The sequence below is a fragment of the Mustelus asterias genome, chromosome 9 (assembly GCF_964213995.1).
Source record: "Mustelus asterias chromosome 9, sMusAst1.hap1.1, whole genome shotgun sequence".
Classification (NCBI taxonomy): Eukaryota; Metazoa; Chordata; class Chondrichthyes; order Carcharhiniformes; family Triakidae; genus Mustelus; species Mustelus asterias.
The window spans coordinates 78077414-78092476 of record NC_135809.1 but is presented as its reverse complement, the minus strand read 5'-3'; the positions used below and the strand labels follow the sequence as shown (position 1 = coordinate 78092476).

General features: G+C 46.7%; 1 protein-coding gene across 3 annotated transcripts in view; it reads left to right on the top strand.

The window, feature by feature from the left end:
* The window catches only part of pamr1a (peptidase domain containing associated with muscle regeneration 1a), a 122857-nt gene that overhangs the window by 49484 nt on the left and 58310 nt on the right, over positions 1-15063 (top strand). For all 3 annotated transcript variants that reach the window (XM_078221221.1, XM_078221223.1, XM_078221222.1), the window contains exons 4-6: positions 1612-1726; positions 3198-3415; positions 9433-9540. In XM_078221221.1, coding sequence (XP_078077347.1) covers positions 1612-1726; positions 3198-3415; positions 9433-9540 — 441 coding nt within the window. The remainder of the gene's footprint in view (positions 1-1611; positions 1727-3197; positions 3416-9432; positions 9541-15063) is intronic.

The window sequence follows — 15063 nt, the reverse complement described above, 5'->3', positions numbered from 1 at the left end:
ATTCTTGCCAATTGACACTTCGACCACTTGCCCGGATTCATTCACTAGGATTAAGTCTAGCACTGCTCCATCCCTTATAGGACTATCAATATACTGACACAAAAAGCTCTCTTGGATGCACTTTAAAAATTCCATCCTGTCTAATCCTTTCACACTAAGGTGATTCCAGTTAATATTGGTGAAGTTGAATCCCATACCACTATAACTCTGTTCCTCTCACATCTCTCTGTGATTTGCCTACATATCTGTTCCTCCACCTCCCTCTGACTGTTGGGAGGCCTGGGATGCCCCCAGCAAAGTGATTTCTGCTTTTTTATTCTTAACTCCACCCATATGGCCTCTTTTGAAGAGCCCTCGAAGACATCCTCCCTCATTACTGCAGTGTTTGTCTCTTTTATCAATAATGCAATACCCGCTCCTCTCTCACATCCCCCCACCCCGCCCTCACGCCTCAAACTTCGATTCCCGAGAACATTGAGTTGCCATTCCTGTCCTCCTTTCAACTATTCCTCAGCGATTGCAACAATATCATATTTCTACGTGCTGATCAATGTTCTAAGTTCTTCTGCCTTACCAGACAGGCTCCTTGCATTAAAATAGATGCAGTTTACCTTTCCAGTCCTCCTGTGTGCTTTACCATGCCCATATGTTCTCTGCCTGCTGGACTGACCTAGTTTTCCTTCTGTATCTGACTGAAACTTGTTCCCATTGTACATCTACTCTGTGTCCCATCCCCGTGCTAAATTAATTTAAAACCTTGCTAACAGCACAGGCAAACCTCCCAAAAAGAATATTGGACCCGTTCCGGTTCAGGTGCAACCTATCCAGCTTGTATAGGTCCCATCTGTCCCAGAAACTGTCTCAGTGATCCAAAAATCATAGAATCATAGAAACCCTACAGTGCAGAAGGAGGCCATTCGGCCCATCGAGTCTGCACCGACCACAATCCCACCCAGACCCCACCCCCACATATTTACCTGCTAATCCCTCTAACCTACGCATCTCAGGACTCTAGGGGGCAATTTTTAACCTGGCCAATCAACCTAACCCGCACATCTTTGGACTGTGGGAGGAAACCGGAGCACCCGGAGGAAACCCACGCAGACACGAGGAGGATGTGCAAAATATTTTGCCCTCCTTCCTACACCATCCCTTTAGCTACGCATTCATTTGATCTATCTTCCTCAGTAGAGCATGACACCAGAAGTAATCCAGAGATCACAACCTTAGAAGTTCTGCTCTTTCATCTACTACCTAACTCTAAATTCCCGTTTCTATCCATATTATTGGTACTGACGTGTACGACCATTGGCTATTCACCCTGCCCCTTCAGAATACCCTACACTGCTCTCTGTTGAGAATGTGGCGTAGCATAAAGTATCTTGGTTGTGTTAATTATTTAATTCAGAAATACTTTTTCTGTCATTTGGTATATTTGTTGTCACTTAAGGAATATTTAGCCAATGTTGATTTTAATTTATTTGTTTTAGTAAAAACCTTGAAAGGTGAAATTTTGTCATGAAATTCTTTTCATCAGTCTCTGGGAAATGTTTCTCTTTTTAAAAGATATCAGTCTCTATAGGGATTGTAACAATGTTTTTCTGTTTCCAGAATGCGGGGCTGTTATAAATGCTTCAAGAGGGCAGATTGTACTAGAGGGATACCCCAGCAACTCTCACTGTGAGTGGACAGTGTCAGTGAATCCCAGTTTTGGTATTGAATTAAGGTAGGTTTAATGTTTGTTACATGTATTTTGTGTTTTCTCTATTATGGGGCAGTTTTGTGTTTACTTTATAGACAGGAAGGCTGCTGTGTTTGAAAACTGTTTTGCTAAGATAAGTTTAAAGTGCCAAAAGGTCATGAATGTAGCCCAATCCATCACGCAAACCAGCCTCCCATTCATTGACTCTGTCTGCACTTCCCGCTGCCTCGGCAAAGCAGGCAGCATAATTAAGGACCATGCATCTCGGACGTTCTCTATTCCACCTTCTTCCAGCAGGAAAAAGATACAAAAGTCTGAGGTCACGTACCAACCGACTCAAGAACAGCTTCTTCCCTGCTGCCATCAAACTTTTGAATGGACCTACCTTGCATTAAGTTGATCTTTCTCTATACCCTAGCTATGACTGTAACACTACATTCTTCACTGTTTCGTTTCCTTCTCTATGAACAGTATGCTTTGTCTGTATGGTGCGCATGAAACAATACTTTTCACTGTATACTAACACGTGACAATAAATCAAACCGATATATCTGTAACCTGAAAATAATAGCATTGCTTGTGGTTCATGAATTGATCATTCAATTGCATATCAATTCTGATTCTATATTGTACATTTGAATGAAAAAGTGCTGTCTAATGAAAGATTAGCTTGAAAAATGTGTTTCCATGCCAGCTCTTGTTTGAAAATATTGTTGCCAGTTTTCCATGAGTTCAAAGCCTAGGAAGTGACTTTTGAAGCTTTCAAGATCTGCAAATTCTCATGCTCCAATTAAAAATTCTTATCCTTGTTTACAAATTTCTCCAGGGCCTTGAGCATCCCACATTTTGGTAACCTCCTACAGTTCTACAATCCACTGGGATACTTGCATTCTTCCAGTTCTGGCCTCTTGCACATCCCCAATATTGGACCTGTGCCTAAGCTGTCTTGGCCTTAGGCTCTGGAATTCCTTCCCTAAGCCTCTGTTTCTACCCTTCCCCCTCTTCTTTAAGACACTCTGTCAAACTTTCCATTTTGACCAAGCTTTTGATATATCTCGCCCAATGTTTCCTCATGTGCTCAATGCCAAATTTTGTTTGATGACATTTTTCCGAGACAGCTTACCAATTGTTCTACTAATCTAAAGATGCTAGAGAAGTACAAATTGTTGTTGTTGTATTAGTGAAGTTACTAAGCACATACAGAGCCACTGATAACACTGCAACACTTCTTTAGTAAGCTCTTACTTGGTTTATAAACTGAATCCACTGCATGCATGTGAGGGATCCCACGGCCAGTTCGGAAATGGCACCAAGACATCAAGATAGTAGCACTAAGGGGCCCTCTGCTGTCCTTCACGTGGCACATGAGCTTCAGTTGTCTGGTTGAGAAGTGGCACATATAGACCCCTCCCTTTGTCAGCTGGCTGGGAAGTAGTAACTGTGTTGCTGCCTGTCAGAGAATTGTTGCTCATGATATGATCTTGCTCTATTTCAGATTCTCAATGCTGAGTCTGGAGTTTGATTACATGTGTCAATATGATTATGTGGAAGTTCGTGATGGCGATAACATCGACTCAAGGGTTATTGGAAAATTCTGTGGAAATGAACGGCCTCCCCCTATCCGGACCACCAGGAATTCATTACATGTTTTATTTGTATCTGATGGGTATAAAAGCTTTGATGGATTTTTTGCTACATTTGAGGAAGTTGACGGTATGTGGCCTTTCCGATTTCATATCAAATTGTGATTCACCTTTGTTCCTGCTACATTGTTCGTTCACCTAGGTTCATTTGCTGATCTTTCAGATTCAGGCTTTCATTTTTATTCCAAAGTTCATCAAATGCTCCTTTCTTCCTAATTGTCATTTTTTTCTTCACTTGCCCCCTTTTTACACATGCCCCTTTCTTTTCACATTTGCCTTTCTTTCTGGTCTCCCTTATTTGCCTTTTTCTTCCTCACTTACCCCTTGTTCTGAAGGTGAATATCCAGGCAGCAGAAGACATTCCAATTAAGTTATTGTGGTACTATAGTTCAGTACAAACTTCCCTTCTGCTCCCTCTCCCTGTCAGGAAGCAAGGTTCCAGCTGGCGAAAAACCTACCTTTTCGGTACAGGCTTCAATGGGCATCACCTTTTCTCAATTCACTCTGAAGCAAGACCTGGCTTACTGTTAAAAGGACCTGCATTTCTAACATTGTCGCCAGTCTCCTCTTCACTTCTTCCTCTCCTGCAATGGTGCATGCCTTCGCCAGGAAAACAAAGGGTATTAATTAACAAGGAAAACCTGTATAGAGGCTCGCAGCCTCATCAGCTGCCTCAGTCCTTAATTGTCTTCTACATATCTTCTAGATGTCTTCTGCCTAAGAGAGAGCTCCACCCCTTCGGGTGATTACCTGCTCTCAGTCTCAATTGGTCCCTCAAGCCAGATGACCCTTTTCTGCGGTGCTGCCCTTAAAAGGACAATCACCACATCTCACTTGGTCTGGCTTCCTCACTTGCCCATATCTCTTACTTGCCATGGTCTCTTCCTCTGCCCAGTTTCCTGAGAGCAGATTTCCACTCCATCTGACGAAGGAGCAGTGCTCCGAAAGCTAATGGTATTTGCTACCAAATAAACCTGTTGGACTTCAACCTGGTGTTGTTAAAACTCTTACTGTGTTTACCCCAGTCCAACGCCGGCATCTCCACATCAGTTTCCTGAAGCCAGGCTAGGTAAGTGTTGCAGGCGGGGCTTGCTGCTGTTGCCTCTGACCCTACCCACAAACAGCTTGTTGCTTTTAAAGTTTGTGGCTGTCTTATTGACAGCAGGATTCCTTGGGCAGATAGGCAGAAGCTCGATTTCTTTCTGGTATTCCTGATTACATCATCGGCTGGCGACAAACAATTAACTGAACGTTGAGGAAGTCCATACTGTCAATAATGAGTGGTGCTGTCTTGTCACAATAAGTACGAAGCATCTGCTCCATTTACCCCTTATGGATTAGAACGAGTAGGAGTGCCCAATACATAGGGTGTTCAAGGAGTCCTTTGGTCTTCGTAGCTTCACTAGTCCCCTAATCTCAGTGAAACCCTGGTCAGCTGCAAAGCTCACCTTCCACTGATTGTTGGGGAACATCCCCAGCTGTGACTTCTGGCTGCCACATTTCTATCGTTATGACCTGCCAGTCATTCCTAAGGCTTTTGGGATAGAATTAGCAGAGAAAAACTTAAGTGAGGCTGCTCCTACTAGCCCTTAATACCCTTTCTGCCTTCCTATTAATATCGAGGGCAGTGAATACTCGTAATGCTGAGAGCCAAAGTTTTTAGCATGTTTCCCTATTTCCTGGGAGCAATGGTGAAAGTGTAACTTGGCTGGTGTAGGCAGCCCGACCAAAACAGATGTGCTGATTGAGGTGAGGGGTTCTCGGAATGATTTGATGAAGCATCCACCTTCTGGCAAATGGTGAGTGGGATCATAGCTCAACAGCACCACTTACAGTTGTCTGTCAATACTGCAGCTATTTTTATTTCAGCAAAACTGAGCATTCATAAGAGCATGAAGAGGCGATTCTATAGAACACGCAACAACAGGAAATGTGTTGTTTGCGATGACTTAATTAGGCAAGATATGAATTTTCGATTTTGTGACAGTAGTACAATGTGGGGGTTGGGAAAGGTAGACATTAGTGTTCTGGCAGCTATGAGTGAGGGAAGGTGGGGAGATCAGGGGGGATGTTCAGGTCTTGGCACATGTGGAGGAAAGAAGGTCCTAATATCTTGGATATTGTGGTCCTGAAGGTTGGGTTGGGTGTGTGGCTGGGGAGGGCGGAGGGGAGGGGGTGTGGGGTGGGACGGGGTGAAGGGGGAGTGGAGGAGGGAGGAGGGGGTGTGGGGTGGGACGGGGTGAAGGGGGAGTGGAGGAAGGGGGAGGGGGAAGGGGTGGGTGATGCAGTTGCAGATGGTTTCAGGCAAGGATGGTAAGATGGATGTTGAGCCTAAAGGGTGGAGTTGGTGCTGTCAATGTTGGGTTCTGTGGTCAGATTGGGAGTGCTGGGTGGAGGAGGGAACAGTCAAGTCAAAGGAGGCAGTTGTACTTGGTGTGGGGGCAGGTCCAGAGTCAGGGTTTAGTATTGGGAGGTCTCATGAGGTTGGTCATTCGAGCAAAGAAAAATATGGAGGAAGCTGACAGGAGGATTTTGAGTCAGAGTCAGCACAAGGTAGAATGTCCAAGGAAATGTTGATAGGGCCCAGGTTAACATGGGGAAGGTTTAAGGGTACAGAGATGGCGAAAGGTTATGTTGTGTGTGTCACAGGTGATCGGGGCAAGCGTGACGGTGACAGAAGTCGGTACAAGAACAGGTCTCAAAGATCACCAATATTAGGATGTCAACTTCCCAAAATGTAATTTCCTTTGAAGTGGGCAGAAAATTATTCTGGCTGGGTGTAGTTGTTGAACACAATTGACCGATAAAAGCAACTCCCTAATCATTGGGACATGGATGTGAACCATGGATGAACATGCTCTCATTTGTATACCTGTCCTCTTTACAAAGTGCACTCACTGCAATTGCCATGGGTCTCATTCATCCAATATTTCTGTAGGAGGAGAAAATGTGAAGGATAGCTCTTGTCCAACAACAGAGACCACAAAACCAACAGCAGGTAGCACCAGAGTGGAGGTTGGTTCAGATGCAGACATCTAGAATGCAGAGAGGCAATGAGAATGTCCTGAGAAATGGTCACTGAGATATATTGAATTGTTCATCAAAACACGCAGCCAGATGGATTTTGTGTAAACCTCATACGAGTGGCCCTCAAGGTTACAGCAGTTCTCAATTTCTATGCCAGTTGTGGCTTCCAGGGTGCAACAGGCAAACAATTACAAGGGGGTACAAGTTCAAGATAAGGGGGGGAAAGGTTCAGTGGAGATGTGCAGGGGAAGTTTTTTACACAGAGGGTGGTGGGGCCCTGGAATGCACTGCCAAGTGAGGTGGTTGAGGCAGTTATATTAGCCACATTTAAGATTTATCTTGGTAGGCATATGAACAAACGGGGAATAGAGCAATAATAAGCGGTTGGTTTAGATAGGTAAATGTGGCTTGGAGGGCCAAAGGGCCTGTTCCTGTGCTGTACTGTTCTTTGTTCTTTTGTTCATATGTGGTATCTCACAGGTTGCCACTCATAGGTGCTTGAAGGAGGTGATCGATACCTTATTTAGTCATGTCAGTTATTTTATCCAGTTGTGTTCAGTGCTATTGCTCAGTTTCCTCGCGTGTCCCCTTCCTCCATGGATAATCACATCTGCTACATATTTTAAAAACATTTTCCTACCTTGATGTCTAGGTACAATTCCAAAAGCATCTGAGATAGAAGAAATCTGCTCAGTGTGATGCCCCGTGGCAGACAGGGACTGGTGCAGGGACATTCCTCTTGGCTTCATCTTCTGGAGCTGTTCGGGGTCAGTGGTGGAAGGGATGAGGAGATGCTGTTAAACCTCAAGGTTCCTTGAGAGGAAGGTACCAGGGCAGCTGGCATGGCTCCTCCATCTGGACGCACAAAGGCAACTTCCTAAGGGATAAGGGCTCATGGAGGAAGGTCAAGGAATCTTGTTCCCCTCTCCCTAGTCACTGCTGAACTGAGCCCATGGATACAGTGATAGAATGCAGGTCAGAATGTATATGGATCAAGTGCTTGACCTGGTGGTTACCATCCTCTCCGTGAAGTTTGAGACATTGCAGAACACGCGCCAGCATGGATTCCTCCATACCCATGCAAAACTGTGCATAATCTTGGCAGCATATGTCTATTTCCTCTGCTGCATGTGCAGCAAGCTACTAGTGGCCACAACCAGAGGCCCGTCATCAGCATGGGCCTCAGCAGAGGCCTGATGCTCAACGATTCTCTGATCTTCTGAGGACCCGGCTGTCATGTCCTCCCTCACTAGATTGTGCTCCCGAATCTACACACAAACTTTCTGCATATCATGTGGCAGTGGTTGATGATGAGGCAGATGATGGTGTACCTTTGGACACTGGTTTCTTTATCTCCAGAGGTGGAATCTCTGGGTTCTTCCTGTAGCTCCAGCCTGGACCTTGGATGGTGATGACCAGTAGTGGGGGACAAATAGAATCATGTAAAGAATTATCACAGTTTGAATGCTTCACATTTTATCACACCCATCCTGTGTGCCCCTTTGCTGATAGCAGACTGGTTGCTTCGTCCTCCTTACTCCTGTCTGGTCCAGCCTCTTTGTCAGCAGCAGATCATGCTCTCACTTCCCTAGCAATCTCCATCATCTCCTCTTCATCAGTTGCAGAGTCTACAGTCAGGAACTCCTGTCTGTCTCTTCTCCCTGATGCTGTGGATCTGCTTGTCCTGCATGACGAAGTGCAGAGTTAGTGTCATTTCAAGTGACACCTAACCATCTTGTCAGCATGCATCCCCATCACACATACTGGCCTGTCAGTACTACACTGCATCTGAGCACATAGCACACAGAAGTCAAACTTCCACATGCTTTGGCCTCAATTGCCATGTGACACTAAGACTGATCTTGCATTCACTCTTCTGGCATAGCTGCCCATTCACACATATGAGACTTCTGTTCAAGATGCAACACTTGACACTTACCCTGTCAGATTGGAGACGTTCATTGATCCATTTCCTGCACTGGACTAGGGTTCTTGCATGGACCCCATGGTTGCTTACCTCCTCTGCCACCTATGTCCAGGCTGCCTTGGTCCGGCAGGATCTTCTGATGCCACCTGCAGAAAAGAAAACCTCCCGCCTTTCCTTGATGGTCTGGAAGATAAACCACAGGGAGGCATTGCTGAACTGTGGGACTGGTCAGCTTTGACAGTCAGGCATGAAGGATTTGATGGGTCTTTGCATGAAACTGAAAGAGGTCCCACTTAATGCAGCACTGGAGTATCCAGACAGTGTTGTACAGTCTCTCTGCTGATGTGGACTATGCAGCATGTGGACCATAAGAAACGTAGGAATCGGGTAGCTGTTCGAGTATGTTCTGTCATTCATTGAGATCATGGATGATCTGTGGCCTAATACCACATATTAGCTTAAAATCCCTTAAAAATATGAAGAGCCAAAGTGGTAGTATATTTGAACGATGCCCCAATTACACCTGTATCTCTTGAGGAACAGGCTGTAAATCTGAAAGAAGTCCTCAAGAGGTTTAAGGAAGCTGGCATATGGTTGAAAGAGGAAAATTGTTTTTTCCATGCTGAAGAGGTTGCATAGCTTTTCTTATGAAGAAAAGTTGAACAGGTTGGGCCTATATCCATTGAAGTTTAGAAGAATTAAAGATGATCTTATTGAAAGTTTTAAGATCCTGAAGGACCTGAAGAGGGTGGATTCTTGGAGGATGTTTCCTCTTATGAGCGATTCAGTCTAAAAATATTAGGTCTCCCTATTAACATGAGATGAGGAGAATTTTTTTTCTCTGAGAAGGTCGGGAGTCTATAGAACTCTCTTCCTCCGAAAGCAATGTAGGCTGGGTCACTGAATTGAGAAGGGAGTCAAGGGTTATCGGGTAGCAGACAGGAAAGTGGAGTTAAGACCAAAGCCTGATCAGCCATGATCTTAATGAATAGTAGGATGGGTTTGAAGGGCCAGAGGATCTATTCCTATTCCTAAGTCTAAATTCCTATGCTTCTATGTAGAGCACCTGAGCCACAGTTCTGAATGTAATAAAAAGTGAAACCTGTATCTGTTCTTCTTTTGTTATTCTTTAGGATGCTCCTCCTCTCCTTGCTTACATGATGGAATGTGTCTCCAACTTGGACCAGTTAACTATAGGTGTGCCTGTCTTGCTGGGTATACAGGCAAATGGTGTGAAAACAGTGAGTATTAATCTTGGTAAAAATATTTAATGTGTAGGTGTATGTTATCTGGAGTTTTGTAATTTCACAGTAGGTTGAATTGGTGAAAATATTGAAAGTCTACAGGATCTTAAACCTGCTCATTTCAAATGATATTTTAACCTTTTAGTTGGGTTCATTGCATAATCCTCTGTGGGTGATTCTACTGAACTAAGTACCCACCTGGAGTGTTTCCCACCAGCAAACTATTAGTGATTTGCAAAAGTGGAAGTGAAACCACAGGCTGCCAATCAGGATTAGACTCTGTCTACATTGTGCTCAGGATCAATGGGGTACTTGAGAAAGCCTTTGATCTGACAGTTGGGGCCCAATTCTCCCATCCCGACGCGCACATTTTCCGCCTGTCAGGTTGGGAGAGGCCCGTGTTGGCCATTTTGCAGGATTCGCACATGCCTTCCCGATGCATGCGTGTCTCCCACAGCCAGAGAGCCGGCACAGTCGGGACCACACTGGAAACCAGCAGAAAGACCAGGTAAGTGATTTAAATCTCTTTTTAATCTATTTAAATGTCATTATCCGGGCCCGATAGCATCTCCCAGCCTGTCAGGAGTATTTCACTCTGGCGGGGTCGAGAGTAGCTCCCCATGTATGGGGAACTAGTAGGAGACCCCGCTGTAGTGAAGGGGGGGGCAATCGTTAACCCCCCAGGGGGTTGGGTGGCAGGGGGTGGTGCCCATTGGGCATGGAAGTGATGGCCTGTGCCCCCTGGTACTGCCCAAGGAGCAAAGTGCACATGCCCAGGGGGCACCTTGGTACTGCTCACTGGGTATCGGGCAGTCCCAAGGGGATGGGGTCTTTTGTGGGCAGGGCTAGGGACGGGGCCTATTGTGGGTGGGGCCCAGGGGATGATCAGTGGGGATGTAGGGGCTGCCACTCTACAGATCGGATCGGTCAGGGCTGGAGGGAGGCTAGCGATCGGAGCGGGCTGATGGCGGGGCGGGGCGGGGGGGGGGGGGGGGGGGGGTGGTGGTGGTTGGGGTAGGCCTGGGAATGCTTGTACAGGCCGCAATTGGTCTTCTGGGTGGGAGGGTGGAGGGGGGGGCGGGGGGGTCCCGAGCTGGCCAGCAAACTGTAGTCTGACAGATCGGGGCCACTGTGCATGCACAGAGGCCTGAAATTGTCAGACTCGGGTGGGAATAGGCCCCGCCCCTGAGCTTTTAATGATATTCACGATTGTGACTTCTGCAGTGCACAGAATGTGGGAGATTTGAGTCTGAACTCCCACTGAAAAAACAATCGTGATTTACTCTATTTTTCCCACCAATTCAGCACTTCGAATTTTTTTGGGAGAATCAGGCCCCGGATCTTTTACAAGGCATTGCAGTTGAACTTGTTACAAATCAAAGGCTTCAAATGCAATGGAGAGGGTTTAAATGATTTATGCCTGCTGGGAAGCCCCAGCAACTTCAAATCAAAGCTGAGTGCATACACTGGGGCTGAGTGCACAGCTGGGCAGATTGGAAACCATGCCCCTCCCCCCACCCCACCAGGTGAAATTGACATCTCCTCTCTGTCAGAGGACTTCAAAGGGATCTGCTCACACCTGTAGCTTCTGACCTGGAGAAAGGAAAATCTCTGCTGCAGAATGGATTTAAAATCCTGCCAGGTGACCAGGGGCATGGAGATTAAAGTGACCAAGCCAGTTCAGAATTTACACAGCTAACGGGCAGGAATGCAGAAATTGATCACAGGGCTGCCTGAAATCCCCATGATGTGGAGATGCCGGCGTTGGACTGGGGTAAATACAGTAAGAGTTTTAACAACACCAGGTTAAAGTCCAACAGGTTTATTTGGTAGCAAGTGCCATTAGCTTTCGGAGCGCTGCTCCTTCGTCAGATGGAGTGGAAATCTGCTCTCACACAGGGCATACAGAGACACAAAATCAAGTTACAGAATACTGATTAGAATGCGAATCTCTACAGCCAACCAGGTCTTAAAGATACATACAATGTGAGTGGAGGGAGCATTAAGCACAGGTTAAAGAGATGTGTACTGTCTCGAGACAGGACAGCCAGTGAGATTCTGCGAGTCCAGGAGGCAAGCTGTGGGGGTTACTGATAGTGTGACATAAACCCAAGATCCCGGTTTAGGCCGTCCTCATGTGTGCGGAACTTGGCTATCAGTTTCTGCTCAGCGACACTGCGCTGTCGTGTGTCGTGAAGGTCGCCTTGGAGAACACTTACCCGAAGATCAGAGGCTGAATGCCCGTGACTATTCAGCCTCTCCTTATAACTCAATCCATCAAGTCCCGATAGCATCCTAGTAAATCCTTTCTGCACTCTTTCTAGTTTAATAATATTCTTTCTATAATAGGGTGACCAGAATTGCACACAGTATTCCAAGTGTGGCCTTACCAATGTCTTGTACAACTTTAACAAGACGTCCCAACTCCTGTATTCAACGTTCTAACCGATGAAACCAAGCATGCCGAATGCCTTCTTCACCACTCTGTCCACCTGTGACTCCACTTTCAAGGAGCTATGAACATGTACCCCTAGATCTCTTTGTTCTGTAACTCTCCCCAACACCTTACCATTAACTGAGTAAGTCCTGCCCTGGTTCAATCTACCAAAATGCATCACCTCGCGTTTGTCTAAATTAAACTCCATCTGCCATTTGTCAGTACACTGGCCCAATTGATCAAGATCCCGTTGCAATTGGAGATAACTTTCTTCACTGTCCACTATGCCACCAATCTTGGTGTCATCTGCAAACTTACTAACCATGCCCCCTATATTCTCATCCAAATCATTAATATAAATGACAAATAACAGTGGGCCTAGCACTGATCCCTGAGGCACACCGCTGGTCACAGGCCTCCAGTTTGAAAAACAACTCTCTACAACCACCCTCTGGCTTCTGTCAAGAAGCCAATTTTGTATCCATTTAGATACCTCACCCTGGATCCCATGAGATTTAACCTTATGCAACAACCTACCATGCGGTACCTTGTCAAAGGCCTTGCTAAAGTCCATGTAGACAACATCAGCTGCACTGCCCTCATCTACCTTCTTGGTTACCCCTTCAAAAAACTCAATTAAATTTGCGAGACATGGTTTTCCACTCACAAAGCCATGCTGACTGTCTCTAATCAGTCCTTGCATCTCTAAATGCCTGTAGATCCTGTCTCTCAAAATACCTTCCAGCAACTTACCCACCACAGATGTGAGGCTCACTGGCCGGTAGTTCCCAGGCTTTTCCCTGCAGCCCTTTTTAAACAAAGGCACAACATTTGCCACTCTCCAATCTTCAGTCACCTCACCCGTGACTATCGATGATTCAAATATCTCGGCTAGGGGACCTGCAATTTCCTCCCTAGCCTCCCACAACGTCCTGGGATATACCTCATCAGGTCCCGCAGATTTATCTACCTTGATACGCTTTAAGACTTCCAGCACCTCCTTCTCTGTAATATGTATACTCCTCAAGACATCACTATTTATTTCCTCAAGTTCCCTAACATCCATGCTTTTCTCAACAGTAAATACTGATGAGAAATATTCATTTAGGATCTTGCCCATCTCTTGTGGATCCGCACATAGATGACCTTGTTGATCCTTAGGAGGCCCTACTCTCTCCCTTGTTACTCTTTTGCCCTTTATGTATTTGTAGAAGCTCTTTGGATTCTCCTTTGCCTTATCTGCCAAAACAATTTTGTGTCCCCTTTTTGCCCTCCTGATTTCTCTCTTAACTCTACTCCAACACCCCCTATACTCTTCAAGGGATTCACTTGATCCCAACTGCCTATGCATGTCATGTGCCTCTTTCTTCTCCTTGACCAGGGCCTCAAAATCCCGAGTCATCCAGGGTTTCCTACTTCTGCCAGCCTTGCCCTTCACTTCAAGAGGAATGTGTTTACCCTGAACCCTGGTTAACACACTTTTGAAACCATGGCACTTACCAGACGTCCCTTTGCCTTCCCACAGACTCCCCCAATTAACTTTTGAAAGTTCCTGCCCGATACCATCAAAATTGGCCTTGCCCCAATTTAGAATTTTAACTTTTGGGACAGACCTATCATTCTCCATAGCTATCTTAAAACTAATAGAATTGTGGTCACTGGTCCCAAAGTGATCCCTCACTAACACTTCTGTCTCCTGCCCTTCCTTATTTCCTAAGAGGAGGTCAGGTTTTGCCCCCTCTCTAGTCAGGCCATCCACATACTGAATGATATTCTTTTGGACTGTGGGAGGAAACCGGAGCACCCGGAGGAAACCCACGCAGATGTGGGGAGAAGGTGCAAACTCTGCACAGACAGTGACCCAAGCTGGGAATTGAACCCTGACACCTCTCTTACCCAAGCACTCCTGTGAATGCTGACTTGGCTTCCCCTCCATGGTAACAAGGCAAACTGCTTTAAACTCACTGGAATGCTCTAACGGCACCTGACTCACTCTAACTGCCTGCAGCTGATCTGCCCTAACAAGGGACAGCTCCATAAAAACCCCAAGGATGGGCAGACAGGCAGGCAGCGCAGGAAGTAATGGCCACCCGGAAGTCAGTACCCAGATTTTTGGAATCTGACCTGGCCAGGATACTGGAGGAGGTAGAAGCAAGGTGGGACACCCTCTTCACCCCAGCAGGACGTCGTCCAAGGGGAAGGGATGGAAACACAGCCTGGGAGGCTGTGGCCACATGTGATAGTGCCAGGGTGCTGGCCAGGAGAACTGGGAAGCAGTGCCGGAAAAAAATGAATGACCTAATCCGGACAGCAAGGGTGAGTGTTTAACCTCATCTAGTATCTTTCCCCTAAATAACCCCCAGATCCCCCCCACACCCAACATGCTGCATGCTTCCAGCCCCTGACCCCCCCGCCCCCCCCCCCCCACCAAGCACCTCCCTCCTTCTCCCTCCCAAGAGTATCACAGAGCTTGCCGTTTGAGGGCCACCCCCTGATACCCTGCAGGACGCGTGCCATCAGACTTTTCATGGCTCCTTCTATGCCCACAGGAAAAGAATGCCCATAACCGCTGGGAGAGGGCAAAGACAGAGGGCGGTGTGCCTGAGATTCGAGCCGGCGCCCCCTTTGAGCGGGCGCTGGAACTTGTGGAAGAGGAGGGTGTGTGGGCAATAAATGGCAGCATGGTCAGGTTGGGGCATTGAAGATAGCACATGCTAATCCACCACTTGTTGGAAAAATGTCAAGTAAGTTGCATGCAGCCCATGTCCTCTCCCTCCCTTGCACTTGACCTTGTGTCCTGTATTGCAGGGAGGGACCCTGACCCACCTGGGCCATCTGGCATGTTGGCCCCCACTGTTGCTCCCACTCATCCTACCCCGACAGCTCAGAAGACTCCTCGGAAGAAGCCGATGAAGGGACCTCCGAGTCCGGCGCCAGTTTGGCGTAAGCTTCCATCCTGCAATTCACCACCCCAGAGACACTCACATCGGTGGGTTAAGTTAGTGACAAGGCATCTGGGTCACTCTCTGGTGCACACGACACATTTGCTGATGTACATCGGGTGGAGGTGGGAATGTCCGAGG